The sequence below is a fragment of the Scylla paramamosain genome, unplaced genomic scaffold (assembly GCF_035594125.1).
Source record: "Scylla paramamosain isolate STU-SP2022 unplaced genomic scaffold, ASM3559412v1 Contig50, whole genome shotgun sequence".
NCBI classification, from domain to species: domain Eukaryota; kingdom Metazoa; phylum Arthropoda; class Malacostraca; order Decapoda; family Portunidae; genus Scylla; species Scylla paramamosain.
The window spans coordinates 390,001-407,500 of NW_026973715.1; the positions used below are offsets into that span (position 1 = coordinate 390,001).

A 17,500-nucleotide genomic window follows, 5' to 3' on the forward strand; every position below is an offset into this window, starting at 1 on the left:
GCTGTGGTAGACGGTCACTGTTCTTCTCCTAAATCTATCAGAAATAGTGTTCCTTAGAGTTCTGTCCAGTCATCCATTATCTTCTTATTATTCATTAATGACCTTCTAAACTAAATTTTTTATCCTATCCACTCCTACGCTGATGATACCACCCTGCACTTTTCCACGTCTTTTCATAGACGTCCAACTCTTCAGTAAGTAAACATTTCACGCAGGGAAGACGCAGAACGCCTGATTTCTGATCTTTCTAAAATATCTGACTGGGGCAAAGCAAATTTTGTTCAATGTCTCAAAAACTCAATTCCTCCATCTATCAACTCGACACAACCTTCCATACAACTATCCTCTCTTCTTCGATGACACTCAACTGTCCCCCTCTTCTACACTGAACATCCTCGGTCTGTCCTTTACTTATAATCTGAACTGGAAACTTCGTATCTCATCTCCAGCTAAAACAGCTTTTATGAAGTTAGGCGTTCTGAGACGTTTTCGCCAGTTTTTCTCACCCCCCATCCTCCCCAGCTGCTAACTCTGTACTAGGGCCTTCCTTATCCGTCCATGTATGGAGTATGCTTCGCATGTCTGGGGGGTTCCATTCATACTGCTCTTCTAGAAAGGGTGGAATCAAAAGCTTTTCGTCTCATCAACTCCTCTCCTCTAACTGACTGTCTTCAGCCTCTCTCTCATCGCCGCAATGCTGCATCTCTAGCTGTCTTCTACCGTTATTTTCATGCTAACTGCTCTTCTGATCTTGCTAATTGCATGCCTCCCCTCCTCCCGTGGCCTCGCTGCACAAGACTTTCTTCTTTCTTTCATCCCTATTCTGTCCACCTCTCTAATGCAAGAGTTAACCAGTATTCTCAGTCATTCATCCCTTTCTCTGGTAAACTCTGGAACTCCTTGCCTGCTTCTGTATTTCCACCTTCCTATGACTTGAATTCCTTCAAGAGGGAGGTTTCAAGACACTTATCCTTGAACTTTTTTACTACCGCTTTGGACCCTCTTATGAGACTGGCATCTCAGTGGGCATTTTTTTTTTTTCTGTTTCCCTTGGCCAGTGTCCCTCCTAGAAAAAAAAAGAAAATCGAGTGATAATAAAAATCAACTCAACTCTAACGAAAAAAAAAAAAAATGAAGTTCTTACAGTGGACGCTACACTCAAGATTTGCACATCAATCAGTTTTTTTTTTTTTTTTTTTTTTTTTTTTTTTTATGTGGTGCTAATGTGAAGCATACTGTGTTGTTTTTCTAAGGGGGCGTTCATAAATGCCAATCAGCGTAACTTCGACCCTGACGTAGAAAGCCAAAGTCGGGTACTCTTGCAGCGACTAATATGGAGTTTGATATATATTATTCTGGTATGTTTTTTTTTCTTTTTATGATACAACGGTAAAGAATTCTATATTTGTTTAGATTTCTGAGGTGCGTTCATGATTGCCAATATATCCACCAATAAACATGGACAAAAAGTCGGATATTCTTACATTGGACGCTATCACACTGAAAGCTACGACTTATTCTATATTTTCAAGTGTTGTGAGGTACAATATACAATATTTGCTTGAATTTGTGAGGTAAACTTCATGAATATCAAGACCCTTAAGTTGGAAAAGAAGGAAGTGGAATGCTCTTACACCGGGAGCTATCTAACCAAATGCTGCATCTTTCATTACGTTTTCAAGGGTAAAGCACACTGCACTGGCTTGGCCTTCTGAGGTGTGCCTCATGAATGTCGTTATACACACTCCTTAACTCAGCAAAAATAAAGTTCAATGTTGTTTACACACGTCGTTATCACAGTAAATGTTGCATCTTATCCTGGCATGTTTCGAGCGGTACAAGGGTAAAGCACACGATACTGGCTTGCCTTCCTGAGCTCCGGTTCATGAATGTCAATAGGCACACTTAAATAGGAAAGGAGAAAGTATGATCTTATACTGGACTGTACATTATCGAATTAGGAATTTTTTACCCATGTGGTGCAAGGGTAAACAATATCTGCCATCTGAGAAGTGGTTCATGAATTTCACTCGCCACATTCAGTTAGGGAAAAAAAGGAATGTACGAGCTTCTTAAACTCGACTCAGCACTGTTCAGTTCAATCCTGTATGTTATTACGTTAACATAATTATACACGTGGCGCAAGGACAAAGCAAACTATATCTGTTTTCACGAGTGTGGATCAAGGATATCAATATATTACAAACCCCACGAATACCATGCAGTTTTCGCAGCTTCCAAGGCACAGGTAAGTCAAATCTGAAAGACAAATCAAATCAAATTCGAAAGACAAATGAAATACATCTGCTCGGTGCCTCAGTTTCATCACCAATACAAGGGTTGTGCTAAATCTCCCTATCATCTGATTTTTCGTCCAAATTTTCCTGTCTCCTACCAGATCTTTCGTCCACAACTTGTTATCTGACGTGCAGTGATAAACACTTGAAAAGGGAGATATTGTCACTGGGATGTCCAACATTTGCTGCCTAACGTACTGAAATAGGAACGTGAATTATTATTGTAATATCCAAAAGTTTTCTCTCTGACATGCTGTGATGAAGAAAGACATTAGAGATGTGTTATCATGATAGCCAGACTTTCCTGAAAGACGAAATTTGCTGCCAGACACAATGCGGTGGGAATAAATACGAGTACACTGAATATTACTGCGTTGTCCAAAACTTGCCATCTAACACGCTGTGATAGAGAGAAATATGAGAGGAAACTAAACATTATTGTGATATCCAAAGAGATGGTGGTCTCTGCAGCAGCAACGACAAACAACTTGGTGTAGTCTGTCCATAATTTGCCATCAAATGCTCTATAATAGATAGAGAGAGGATCAAATATCAGTGATGTTCTCAAGAGATGGTCCTCTTCGGTGCAGCAACGACAGCAAACTCAGCCTACTCTGAGCGAGTCATCAGGAAACACAGCAACAATGGTGTCCCCACAGCCTCCAAGAGTCACAGCCACATAGTTCTAGTGTCTCATCACTATTCAGCAGCGGTAAGGCTTCCAATGACCTTTATTCATACGATTTGACGTCTTGTTCTTGTGCTTGTACCTGCGATCTTGCCTTCACTGTTATAGGTGTGTGTACGTTGTTTGCTTTACTTCATGATTATTGTCATCATCATTATTATATGTATATATATACGAGTATATATATATATATATATATATATATATATATATATATATATATATATATATATATATATATATATATATATATATATATATATATATATATATATATATATATATATATATATATATATATATATATATATATATATATATATATATATATATATATATATATATATATATATATATATATATATATATATATATTTTTTTTTTTTTTTTTTTTTCCACGTGTCAAGGAACCTGGACAATGGCTGTGCCAATAGGAGGAAATGCCCGGTCAACTTTCCGACTCCCTCTCCCTCCAAACTAAAAATCGTCAATTTAGTTACGGAGTTGACTTGATACTTGTCTTGAAATCGCTCAAGTCGTAACAAGCAGGAAAAACGAACAGAAAAGTTTACCTAAAAGGCCAATGGAATTTATGAACTCATTTGAGTTTGCTCTTGGCTTTGAAGGCGGAGGAGGCAAGAACAGGGAAGACATTCGGAGGGGAAGTTTTTACGTGACGCAGTTGTACCGTGTATCACTCCACTCCCGTCTTCCCCTCCCTTCCCCTCCCTTCCCTCCCCTCCCTCACTGCACTCCCGTCTTCCCCTCCCTCCCCTCCTTTCCTTTCTCCGAGCCCGTATCTCATTTACGTCATTGCTACGTCATATAAACCTTCCCTGTCAGAATGCCTTCTCTGCTCTTGCCAGCTTCGTCTTCACTGCCAAGAGTAAACTCCTCAATTAAACACATTTGGGAATGCACTGTCAAAATATCATAAGGATCCAACTGTCTGTTTAGATATTTTGTAAAGAACAGCGCCTCACAGGTTCTGGAATACAGTAAATTATTAATCACGTTTCCTTATTCACTGAGCAACAATAGAAAAATCAGCCATCATGTTTTCAGTTTGGGATTGAAAGCCTAAACGTGGGCATGAAGGAAGCAGTGCGAGGCGGGAGGCGGAGAGCCAGGGCACCCCTCGGTACTACAGGCTGGGCAGCGACACGTCCTCCCCGCTCATAAGGCAGCGGATATTGTTTTCCAGAAGGCCAGCTGTCTTTACGATCCCTTTCACACCAACAGCGAAATGGATTTTCTTCCTTAACACTAGTTCTTTCCTCTCTCTTTTCTCTGCTTTCTTCCTCTTCTCTCTCTCTTCTGTTTTCTCGTTCTTCCTTTTCTCTTCTTTCACTTTGTTACGGTGTATTAAAATTAACCAAACAATGAATCAGTTAATCTATCAAGTTTCCTTTCCTACCATTTTCTCTCGCCCATTCCTTTCCTTATTTTTTTTTTATGGTTCCGCTCTTCCCTTTATATTAATTTCCTCTTTTCTTCCCTTCTTCCCTTTCCACTTCCCTATTACCTCCTCCTAGCTTTCTCTTGGCTCCTCATATTTTCCTCTCCTCCTTCTCGTATTTTTCTTATTTCTCTCTCTGTCTCTGTTTCTCTCTCTCTCTCTCTCTCTCTCTCTCTCTCTCTCTCTCTCTCTCCTACTCATCCATATTCTTTCCTCCTTTCTCACCTTCATTTGTTCTCTCCTTCCTCCCTTTCCTCTTCTATTCACACCCCCTTCTCTCTTTCCTCATATATCCTCCCTCCTCTTTTTCTCTTTCCTCTCCGTTTCTTCCCTTTCCCCTCTTCTCTTTTTTTTTCACTACTTCCTCTCCTCCCATTCATTTTCCGTATCCTCCTTCTTCTCCCTTTCTCCCACTTCTATCCTTCTCCTCCTCACTATATTTTCACCTTGTCTCTCCTCCTTTATTTCCTTTGCTTTCCATCCTCTCTCTCTCTCTCTCTCTCTCTCTCTCTCTCTCTCTCTCTCTCTCTCTCTCTCTCTCTCTCTCTCTCTTTCTCTCTTTATCATCTCTCTCTCTCTCTCTCTCTCTCTCTCTCTCTCTCTCTCTCTCTCTCTCTCTCTCTCTCTTTCTCTCTTTATCATTGTCTCCTCACCTTTCCTCTCCTTTCCTTTCTTATCCTTTACGCTCCATCATCTTCTATCTTTCCTCTATTTCTCTCTCACTCTCCCTTTCTCACTTTTGTCTTCTTCCCTTCCTCACTGTCTTCTCATCTTCCCTTTCCTCTCATTTCTTTCCCTTGGTCTCCATCCTCGCCTCCCATTCCCCCTTCCAGGTTCTCTCTCTCTCTCTCTCTCTCTCTCTCTCTCTCTCTCTCTCTCTCTCGGTATTCTTTCCACCCGAGGAATTATAATATGAAATGAACAACAGGCTCGAGGAAAACGTAAGCGCGGATCCGATTCCTTCTCCATTAACATGAAAGCATTGTTAAGTAAAGGAGCAGCAACGTTCGCGGCAACACCCAGGCCCGGGGGACAATCACTACCACGTGTTATGTATTTACCTTGCCTCGCTCCCTGCAAATAGTAAGACTCTCTCACCCCCAGTTCTGTGATATCTTTTTAAAGGCGGGGGTCTCGAGGAACAGTCACTGTTTCTCGTGTACTCCCCCGCTACAAGGCGCTGGATTCTCAAATGCTTTAGGGTCTTATCTCTTTTTCTGACTTGCTTTAGGGGTGATTTTTGTGTTTTTTAAAGAATTTCGAAAAATTTTCTAAAAAGTTTTTCAAGATTCTAGTGACAGCTCAGGGAGTGGTCTATATCTTTAATGGGCAAAACACTCACGGAAAAGCGACTAGCGTACTCCGCGGCTTTTGAAGGTATTCCTGATGAGGGTACGATGAGTCTTAGAATATGAGGAAAGATTTCATCGCCGCTGTGTCTAGTACAATCCTGTTAATCAATCATTACCGTTATTACATTCATGTGATATTCCCGAGATACTGAATAATTTGTTCCATTTACACTCTACCTGTCACTAAGATCATGCGAGATGTAAAATGAATCTCAGTTATCTCAGTTTTACCTCCTTCATCAAACTACGATGAGTATCAAGGCATCTCCATAAATAAGCTGCCGACTTTGTGGAATCTATACCTTTTGTGGGGGGAATGGCGTACCGGGTGCTTTCTTTTATGACTTTTTATTATTATTATTATTATTATTTTATTTTATTTTTTTTTTATTTATTTATCTATTTTTTTTTGTATTCTTGGTTGGACCCAAGGTCCATCTAGACTGGTCAGCCAGCAGAGCGGGGCCCAGCGCGGGGGAGGAGGGGTGATGACGTCATCCACGCCACACTTCCCGCGCCACCCTAGCTCAGTGCTCACTGACAACTGACTTTTGGCGGGATGTTCGGGCACTTTGGCCTGACGCCTGAGTTTCCTGTTGTTTACATATCGCTTGTGGACACTGGGCTAGCTGGAGTGTTCATCAAACTCTCCACAGTGCTGTAAACAACTAAACATGCCGAACAATTGCTCAGTGTTTGGATGCAGTAACACGAAAAGAAAAACAGCAGGTTTAGGCATTAAGTATTTCAAGTTTCCCAAGGAAAAAAATCGCAGACAGCAGCGGATTCATGCTTGTTCCCGAAGTGATGTGTTCAGTGTAAACAATGCAGTGATATGCTCCATGCATTTTACAAGTTCTGACTACAAGGATAATTCAAAGCATCGTCTCTTAGGCACTGAGGCACCCAAGAGTTACAGGACACTGACAGATACCACTTAATTTACCTCAAAGTAGGTTAAATTGATGAATTTTCTAAATGATTATTGTATGCCTCTGTGGTGCTTATAGTGCTATATAGCCTACCTGTGAAGCAAAGGCATTACCAGTGTTATTTAGGTATAAGCCTACTTCAGTTTCAGCCCCAACTCGTTTTCACTGATGAAAGTATAATTTTCTGATAGTAGAAATGGATCTAAGCAAGGCCAATGTAAACTGGCCTTGATTCTAAGACTTTTTTCTATGGCATTTCTATCAGAAAAACGAGCTTTTATTACTAAAAACGAGTTGGGGCTGAAATTGGAGTATTGGTACAGGGAGGGTTAAGCTGATGTTAATTTTATGAATTGCAGGTAAAGGTGTAAGGGCAAGATGCAGTGAGAGGTCTGCCAGGACAGAAAAACGTGGACACAAAAGAACTGTGCACGAAATATTGTCTGAAGCTGAATATGAATCAAGAATCGGGAGAGGGAACAACAGTGATGCACTGCCAGCTAGCGCAACTGAAAAATCTACAAAGGCAACAAGTAGTGGGGAAACAAGCTTACAAGATGTGTTGGCTCATCCTGCCAATGTAATAAATGAAAGTGATCAATATGAAAAAGAAGAGGGCACAAGTGATGCGAGTGGCAGCAATGTCTGTGAACTGCTGCTTCACAAAATTCAGCAGCTGGAAAATGAGAATAAAGATCTGAAAAAAAACAAAAAACAGAATGCTACTTTGAAAGAGAGAGAGAGAGAAAAAAAAAAACATATCTGATCCATCAGTAAACGAAAGTGGTGCGTTGTATCATTGAAAACATTTTAAGACCCATTTTCAGCAAAACACAAATTGATGCCATCATAAGCAAGAAATATGTTAGACACTGGCCAGATGAAGACATATCAACGGCATTAACTCTGAGAAGCATGAGCCCCAAATGTTATGAATATCTGAGAACTGAGAAGGGCATTCCTTTGCCATGTAAGTCAACATTAAATGAACGAGCCAAGAATTTTGATTGTGAACCTGGCATTCTGCATTCTGTTTTGTCACTTATGAAAACTAAATCAAATTTTGTTAGTCCACAGGAAGATTATGTGTAATATCGCTAGATGAAATGAGCATCGCAAGTGAATGGAGTTATGATAAGGGTAAGGATATACTCTACAAACCTCATGACAAACTTCAGCTTGTGATGCTGAGTGGACTTGTAGCAAAATGGAAGCAGCCAATTTATTATGGTTATGATATATCTGACATGCACGAAATTTTGATAAGTTGAATAAAAGAGGTTGAGTGTGCAGGATACCCTGCTGTTGCAATTGTTCATGAACTGGGATCGAGTAATCTGAAGATGTGGAAACATTTTGGCATTGATCCTGTGGCAAAAAAAAAAATTTTCCTTTAAAAACTCAACTGCCCTGATCGGGATATTTTTGTCTTTGCAGACGTTCCACATTTGATAAAGTTGATAAGGAACAATTTTCTCGATTCAGGGTTTTATTTACAGGATGGAAGCTTTGTGAATGATTCTTGTATTCGTGAAATGATGACAGCAAGTAAAATTGAATACGGTTTAGCTTACAAATCAAATGAAATGCATGTAAATATAGAGGGCCCACAGCGACAGCGGGTTATGTATGCAGTTCAGTTGATGTCAAAGTCATGTTCTAGTTCACTGAAATATCTTGGAGAGAGAGAGAGAGAGAGAGGGGTCTGTTGAAGAGTAGATGTTGGAAGGAAACTGGTGACTTCATAGGTCTTGTTGATGAATGGTTTGATGTGCTGAATTCCTCACACAAGTTTGGTGAAAAACAATCACTTAATGCATTTGGAATGAACTTTGATCATCAGGTTAGTGTTTTAAACAGGATAACTGAGGTAATAACATCAATGAGATTAAAAAACCCAGTGTCAAAAGGCCTCTATAAATTTCAGAAGGGAGTGATACTATCATCTCAGTCAATAACAGGACTGTACAGAATGCTGCAAAAGTCTTTCGACCTTGGGTATATTTTAACTAGAAATCTAAATCAAGACAGCCTGGAACATTTATTTGGGTACATACAGCAAATGCGAGGAACATACGACCAGACACTTACTCCTAGGAAAAGACGTTACACTTCTTGCTCAGAAACCAAATACAACTGCAGCAAATTTTGACTGTTTGACAAATAAAACTAAACTTGAGAAAAGGGAAAATGAAGTTTCATGTTTTGATGAGAGGCAGTTGGCATCAGAACTGTACATTACTAGTCTCTGCTTCAAAGATTTGGATGTTGGCCCTGATGTAAATTATGAGTATGATAACATTGATGAAAACCTAAGAGACTGTGTAATCTCAGTTTCTAATCCACAGAAAGCAATCCACGTAGTTATAGAAGAAGAATCTCTCAAATACATTGGTGGTTATATTGTTAAAAAATTTAACACAAAATAGCCTCACTTAGGCCACAGAGCAAGTGAGTGTAGGCCTACTGCCATGGCTAAAACATGGATTGATGAAGTAAACACAGGTGGATTGCATGCTCCTGCTGACACCTTTTCCCAGTTAACAACTATGAGAGAAACATTTCAAGTAATACACGGTGACAGTCTCAAGGAAGGAAAAGAGTGCTTCAAAACACTTGTTCGTGAATTACAAAATGTTGGACTTGGTGTACCTCATCATGTCATATCATTTTTTGCCAAAATATCTGTGTACTTTAGAATTGGGAATCTAAATAATAACATTAAGACAAATAAGAAAAAAACTAAGTCATGCAAAGGTCAAAACAGAAAGCTAATGAAAGTGACCACATGAATGACATGTAGTTTATTTTTTTCACAAGGACTATATTACCTGTTTGCCTTTGTTGTTTAGGTTACGATTAAGTGGTTTATATTCAATAACAAATAGTGAATATTTATGCTAACATTATGAATGGTGTGAACTTAATTTTTCTTTGTATTAAGACTACTGTTTGCCATAGTTATTATGAATATATTTGTGCTTACAATGGACCCTTTAATATTCCATTTATTCATCCAATTAGTAATGCATCTAGGTAATATGTCATGCAGTTAAAAAAAAAAGGGGTAGGGGAAGAGATAACAGGCTCTAAGGGGGGTCAAGTTTAAAATCAGTACTGTGAGTGGCGGGGAGGTGTGGCGTGGATGACGTCATCACCGCTGCATCCCCCAGCTCGGCTGGTTGACCAGTCTACACGGACCTTGGTTGGACCCTAACACTTGCAAAACAAAAAGCCGTCAAAGTGTTGATGCAGAGCCAGACAAAAAATGTGGAGGCGGAGCAGCGTGACATAGTGGCGGAGAACCCCCGTAACTCTTGCTCAACACTGGCACTGAGTTAGTCGCTCGTGTAAGCAAACAGAGGAAATAATGTGTTGTTTGGGACGCTTTAACGCGGCACCTCACTGAGCGGCGCATAAATCCTTTAGATAGTGACGTTATAATAGCACGTGTGTGTGTGTGTGTGTGTGTGTGTGTGTGTGTGTGTGTGTGTGTGTTTTACCTCGTATGATGCAGGAGTTGCGTTAAGCACATACTGTCTTGTCTCTATTTACTTTTTATCGGGCTTATAAGTAAGGCCGTGAATATTCCCTGCAATCACCGCTTTAGGGAAACTGCCATTCAAGTTATACAGCAGTAAAGTTTTGTAATGTTTCAAGCTCAGAATCATAATGTGTTCCTGCGATATGCTCGTAATCAAAAGGCATAGACATCTAATAGTCGTGTGATCTAATTTTCCTGCTCTGAGCCATTTTCTTGTCATTTCCTTTCCATCTGTGTACAGTACTAATACTGGCACCTGAATTAACAAGTTCTCAAACAAATACCGCATCAAGATTCTGAAAAAAAAATACTTTTACAAACCACTGTCATTACATACTCTTTTCCCAGTAGTTCATTAATATCCGCGTTATTATAAAACTGCCGTATTTTGAAACGTTGCGGACTTTCGTAAGGAAAATTTTCAACAACACACATTATTCGTTGGGTTTCCATGGTTATTTGTTCTCATTCGTGGCGCAGAAGACTTGTTAAACTACCACCAGAATCATGACCACCCTTGAAATTCCTTTAAACTTTCCCGAGGGTCAGTTAATGTATTTGAAATAAGACGCTGAATCGTTTGAAAGTAATGGGCAAGTAGATTTATTGAGCAATGCAACACCATGAACCTACACAGGCCTCAGTTTGAAATGTTAAGACGTAGCAATGAAAAGGCATTATAACATTTTAACATTCACCATCCCCCTTCTGGCATACTGCACTTCCTGACTCCTTCTGCAATGGTGACTGGGCAGGGCGTTACTCATGCCATAACGCAGCGTTCCCTTTACGTGCTTATTGTTCTGTAAGGGACAGTGAAATATAACAACAAATGGCCCATTCTAGGGGTGTGCCCTCAAACACAGCACTGCCAGTGGTCAGGGAAAGCCTACACCAAATCCTTGAATCAGTAAGGCCCTTATTTCCTGATATTATGATCCTGATGCGCTGCACTATTATGGCCTGGAGCTTCTTCCATTCTTTTATGAGGGAAGTGAAAATACTTATCCTTTTAATTTGGTATTACAAAGCATTACAGAGGAATATAGCGCAGATGTAAATGCCACAACTAAGACCTCATTTTATAAAAGCTGAGCACTTTCATCATCTTATTATATCGCAAATAATTATCTTTCAATATCCTTTTGAGTCTAGTGTTACGAAAGATTTTATAGCATAACAGGAGACGATGCTCGACAAGAATTTTCTCAGTTTATTTTTATTTTTATTTTTATTTTTTCCGATAAATTAACTTGAAAATTCGTGATTTCAAAAGCTTCATGTCAACAATAATAAACCTTTGAAAAACAGAAAAAAGATCACGTGTTATTCTTTAAACGATTTCACCATCTCTTTTAATGTGATTTACTAACATATGTAGTAGACGTCTTAGATTTCTACATATGTAAAAAAAAAAAGTAAAGAAGTCTTAAAATTTGTCCTGTTATATTCTGACAACTAATAATCTGAAATATACATTGAATATTGTATATTTTATTGCGTTTTATTGGGTCCAGTGAGAGAGAGAGAAAGAGAGAGAGAGAGAGAGAGAGAGAGAGAGAGAGAGAGAGAGAGAGAGAGAGAGAGAGAGAGAGAGAGAGAATAAAAGATGGCCAATTTAGTTTAGTCTTGTTCTTATTTCTTTCAGCACTCGGAGAGATGAACCACACGAGATTCAACTCTTCCTCATATTTTCTTTCTGGTCGCACTGGATTTTGTATCAGCAAATGTTTTCAAGATATCAATTTTAAACTCATTTCTGGTCAGCGTCTTTTTTCCCTCCCATTGCTGGAACTACTTGCCAGTCATCAGTACAATGTTCAGCAGATTTTTTAAACCTCGCATTATCTTGCCATCCGAAGCGACTTTCATCAGCCAAGATTATTACATTTTCCCGTCCCTTATTTGTTTATGTATTAATTATATTCTGTTTATAAATTACGTTATCGAGATTTGTTTTTTATCTATACACGAACAGTTCTTAAGCAATAAAGAAATTATTTAAGCCACGTAAAAAAACAAATAGCTACTGTCGTGACGTAATTTTTATTTCACGCCATCCCATGCTGTGCTGAAGACAATGGGGTGCTTAGAGAGACGCCATCCGGTTGAACTTCGAGGAATAGAATTTGTCAGTGAGATGTGAAAAATTAAAGTGTGGCATCCAGGGTGTTTAAAATTCCTTCCACTTCTTCTCTCTCAGGATGCAACACCAATACAGTGAGTCCTTGCATGAGAAAATCATAATCACATCCACAATATAGAGGCACCACCCTCTCCATGTCAAGAACACCACCAACACAACCGCTGCATTGCCACCACCACACTACACCATCACACACATCATCAACACCAGAACACCATAACATTTACTTGTTATTTCCATAGTAACGTAATATCATAACATGAATACAACTATACCAACATCACTTTAGCACCAGCACCACATCACCATCATCATCCGTTGCCACCAAGTGACTACCTCTCAAGTCACCACCACAACGACAAAACGCAACACGCCGGTACATCGTCACATCAAATAAAATAATTGTCTAGAATATGAGAATACCCGCTTCCGTGTGTGTGCTGTGAGGGCATATATCTTTACACACAATACCAGTTTAATGATATTTGTGCCATGATAATGTTGATAATGTTAAAAACATCAACTTCTGTGATATGTATTCAGTATTGGTGAAAGGATGTATCTTCTTTCTGAAGTTGTAGCAAAGAATGATCATATAAGGACTGAAATTATTCCACTATGAAAGAACATAACATTGTATCCAAGCATCATCTTACTAAATTACGATGCAATTACTCAACTGATTATATACTCCATACACAATATCATCCTCAAGGCAATGAACTTTGATTTGCCCAAGATAGTGACGGACGCCTTGCTGCGTTTGCGGTTCACTCGAAAGAAAACTTCTGACTATGATGGTGTGATTAGATTACAGAATAAAAGCAAGATAAGCAAAACACGGAATAATTTCTAAGAGCATTTCGCATTCTACTTTTCTCGCCGCTGACTGACCAAAGGCGGCAGCAAGTGACAGGCACACTTACTACAGACTACAAACTAGTAACGGAAGTTTACACTCTGCTTTTCTTTCACATTGATTTTGCTGCCAATACTTACATCACTTCTTTCATCCTTAGCTCATAACATGTATTTTTTTACTCATTCTTTTAGCAATGAAATTACAGACTTGCGGGAATGAAGAGTGATAAAGGCAGGGAGTTACGTAGCAAGAAAATAGGCAGGAATAAATTTATCATCATGGGATGGACAGGAACACCATTTTTTTTTTTAATTAACGAGTTCCTTAACCCTTTCCTTCCGGCAATCGTATATATATATATATATATATATATATATATATATATATATATATATATATATATATATATATATATATATATAGGGATCAGGATCAGTCAGGTCTGTAGTCAGGGTCAGAGTGGGGAGAGTAGGAGGTACAGCACACTCACACCTCCCCTGCTCCCCAGAATCAGTTAGGTTGGTGGTCGGTACAGTTGGAGTTGCTCTTACTTAGTCAGTCAGTTTGGTGGTCTGTTGCCAGAGTCAGTCAGTTGCCGGAACAGTTGCCAGGGTCAGTCAGGCAGAGAGGGTGAACATTCATTCTCACAGTGATAATTAAGTAATTTTTGTGGACTTGTGGGAGTATGTCATGGAGTGCACACAGCAGCAGGTGTGATCAGAGAACTTGACAGCGGCGGGCATTCCTTGGGTCTTTAGCCGCCTCCTGGAACGCTGGAAAGAAAATCCAAACAGCAACATACTCTGAGTTCTTTACTGGGCTGTTTGGGTGACCAATCTACGCTAACTAGTGGGAGAGAAAACATGATAGCGCAGAAAGAGGAACTAAAGGAATACAAAAGAAGACCAAATAGCAACAGACCATGAGGTTCTTAGAAGTCTGTCTGGGTAACTATTCTACTCTATTAGAGGGAGAGACAGGATAACACAGAAGAAAGCTCCTCCTGCCCTCCAGTCCCCCTTTCTTCCAGCCAAGCCTGGCCGGAAAAAAAGGACATGGTACCATGTTGTATAAAAAAAAAAAATGGAATTTGAGAAGAAACTAAGAAAGAAATGATGACTACTTTTAGCAAATACACTGTACAGGCAATCCTGTTATTTGTGACATCTGATGAGGCACTTCCTCTACCTTAAATCATGATTTTCTGGGGCACATTTTAAGTAGACTATAGTGATGGGTGAGTTGCTCTGCAAGGACTCCATTCTTTTTATCCTTACTGTGACGGGGTGAGCAGAAATTCGCCGAGGAGCAAGCCATCACTAATGTCTCTCTATTCTGACTCATATATTATCGTTGTTAAATAGTAATTACTTCTCTTCCTTAGTGAAATATATACACTCATCAGGTGACAGGCAATGCGGAGTGAACGTGTTTGTTATTCACACAAGAACAATGACAACCGGGAATTAGTGTCTACACACTTGTCAAGCCGGGTTTTAAATGAGTCAACAGTACCTGAGCTTGGTGGAAGACAATTCCAGATATTTATGACAACTGAAGAAAAGTGTTTGGTTTCAAAGACGGGTCAGAGACCCGTCTTTGTGTGCTGAGCGCATAACAGAGGTGATAGTGTCTGGCATGGAGGCGTACATTCCTCACTCTTTTTCTCGTCCTAAACCTTCTAAACCTTGGTTTAACACAGCTTGTTCTCGTGCTATACATGATAGAGAGGTGGCCCACAAAAGGTACTTAAGCCTCCCATCACCAGAATCTCATGCACTTTCTATTTCTGCCTGGAACCTTGCCAAGTCTGTTCTCCAACTACCCAAAAACTCCTTCATTAACAGAAAATGTCAAAACCTTTAAAGATCTAACTCCCCTCGTGACTTCTGGCATCTAGCCAAAAATATCTCCAATGACTTTGCTTCTTCTTCTTTCCCTCCTCTGTTTCAACCAGATGGCACCACTGCTATCACATTTATTTTTAAAGCTGAACTCTTTGCTCAAACCTTTGCTAAAAACACTACCTTGGATGATTCTGGGCTTGTTCCTCCCTCTCCTCCACCCTCTGACTACTTCATGCCACTTATTAAAATTCTTCGCAATGATGTTTTCCATGCCCTCGCTGGCCTAAACCCTCGAAAGGCTTATGGACCTGATGGGGTCCCTCCTATTGTTCTCCGAAACTGTGCCTCCGTGCTTGCACCTTGCCTAGTCAAACTCTTTCAGCTTTGTCTGTCAACAGCTACCTTTCCTTCTTGCTGGAAGTTTGCCTACATTCAACCTGTTCCTAAAGAGGGTGACCGTTCTAATCCCTCAAACTACCGTCCTATTGCTTTAATTTCCTGCCTATCTAAAGTTTTTGAATCTATCCTCAACAGGAAGAGCCTTAAACATCTATCACTTCACAACCTTCTATTTGATCGCCAGCATGGGTTCCGTCAAGGCCGCTCTACTGTTGATCTGGCTTTCCTTACTGAGTCTTGGTCATCCTCTTTTAGAGACTTTGGTGAAACTTTTGCTGTTGCCTTGGACATATCAAAAGCTTTTGATAGAGTCTGGCACAAAGCTTTGATTTCCAAACTACCCTCCTACGGCTTCTCTCCTTCTCTCTGTAACTTCATCTCAAGTTTCCTTTCTGACCGTTCTATTGCTGCTGTGGTAGATGGTCACTGTTCTTCTCCTAAATCTATTAACAGTGGTGTTCCTCAGGGTTCTGTCCTGTCACCCACTCTCTTCTTATTATTCATTAATGATCTTCTAAACCAAAATTCTTGTCCTATCCACTCCTACGCTGATGATACCACCCTGCACTTTTCCATGTCTTTTCATAGACGTCCAACACTTCAGGAGGTAAACATTTCACGCAGGGAAGCCGCAGAACGCTTGCCTTCTGATCTTTCTAAAATTTCTGATTGAGGCAGAGCAAATTTGGTATTGTTCAATGCCTCAAAAACTCAATTCCTCCATCTATCAACTCGGACACAACCTTCCAGACAACTATCCCCTCTTCTTCAATGACACTCAACTGTCCCCCTCTTCTACACTGAACATCTTTGGTCTGTCCTTTACTTATAATCTCAACTGGAAATTTCACATCTCATCTCTAGCTAAAACAGCTTCTATGAAGTTAGGTGTTCTGAGACGTCTCCGCCAGTTTTTCTCACCCCCCAGCTGCTAACTCTGTACAAGGGCCTTATCGGTTCCACTCATACTGCTCTTGTAGACAGGATGGAATCAAAAGCTTTTCGTCTCATCAACTCCTCTCTCTAACTGACTGTCTTCAGCCTCTCTCTCACCGCCGCAATGTTGCATCTCTAGCTGTTTTCTACTGCTATTTTCATGCCAACTGTTCTTCTGATCTTACTAACTGCATGCCTCCCCTCCTCCCGCGGCCTCGCTGCACAAGACTTTCTTCTTTCTCTCACCCCTATTCTGTCCACCTCTCTAACGCAAGAGTTAACCAGTACTCTCAATCATTCATCCCTTTCTCTGGTAAACTCTGGAACTCCCTGCCTGCTTCTGTATTTCCACCTTCCTATGACTTGAATTCCTTCAAGAGGGAGGTTTCAAGATACTTATTCATCAATTTTTGACCACTGCTTCGACCCTTTTATGGGACTGGCATTTCAGTGGCCATTTTTTATTTTTTTTGGATTTTTGTTGCCCTTGGCCTACCTTCCTACATAAAAAAAAAAAATTGTTTGAAATCACTTGCTTATTATTTTGAAGCCATTGTTTCTTGTAATATCAGACTGGTTAAGGGTTAGAAAGAGTTCAGGTCTGAATTTTGTGAAACCCATAAAATTTTACTTGTAAAGCAATACCAGATCCCCTCTTAGCCTGCGTTTGGATAGGGAAAATTGATCTGCACTGTCTTTCGCAGTTGAACAGAGTGTGTCCTGGAAATGCAAAGTCAGCTAAAAAAAATCTTTGTTTGATGTATTAATCCAGGATTCCCTCACACCTGTGACATCGTGTTCCTCCATGTACACGATCTCTTCCAAATCCTGAAATTTATTTTTCAAAGTGCGCGCAGTAATATAACAAAACTTCAGACTCTTGGGAACAGATGGGGCACTTTCACCATTAATTACTACGCTGTCACTGGATGTTTCTGTCGACTCGCGCTTTTTCATATGTAGTCATTCACCGCATCGTGAAAGAGGCGTGCAAGTCTCGCTGACCCTACTAAAGGAGGAGGAGGAAGAGGAGGGTAG

At 40.0% G+C, this 17,500-nt stretch overlaps 1 protein-coding gene across 3 annotated transcripts in view; it reads right to left on the minus strand.

Moving 5' to 3' along the window:
* Positions 1-17,500, minus strand: part of LOC135098203 (uncharacterized) — a 96,439-nt gene that overhangs the window by 7,011 nt on the left and 71,928 nt on the right. For 2 of the 3 annotated variants that reach the window (XR_010266668.1, XM_064000448.1), the window contains one exon: positions 13,711-14,053. The exons of the other annotated variant lie outside the window; for it this stretch is intronic. Coding sequence is in view for 1 of the 2 variants with exons in the window: in XM_064000448.1 (XP_063856518.1) it covers positions 13,937-14,053 (117 nt within the window). In the remaining variant the exon portion in view is untranslated. Of the gene's footprint in view, positions 1-13,710; positions 14,054-17,500 lie in introns of those variants that run through there. 3 annotated transcript variants of the gene reach the window in all.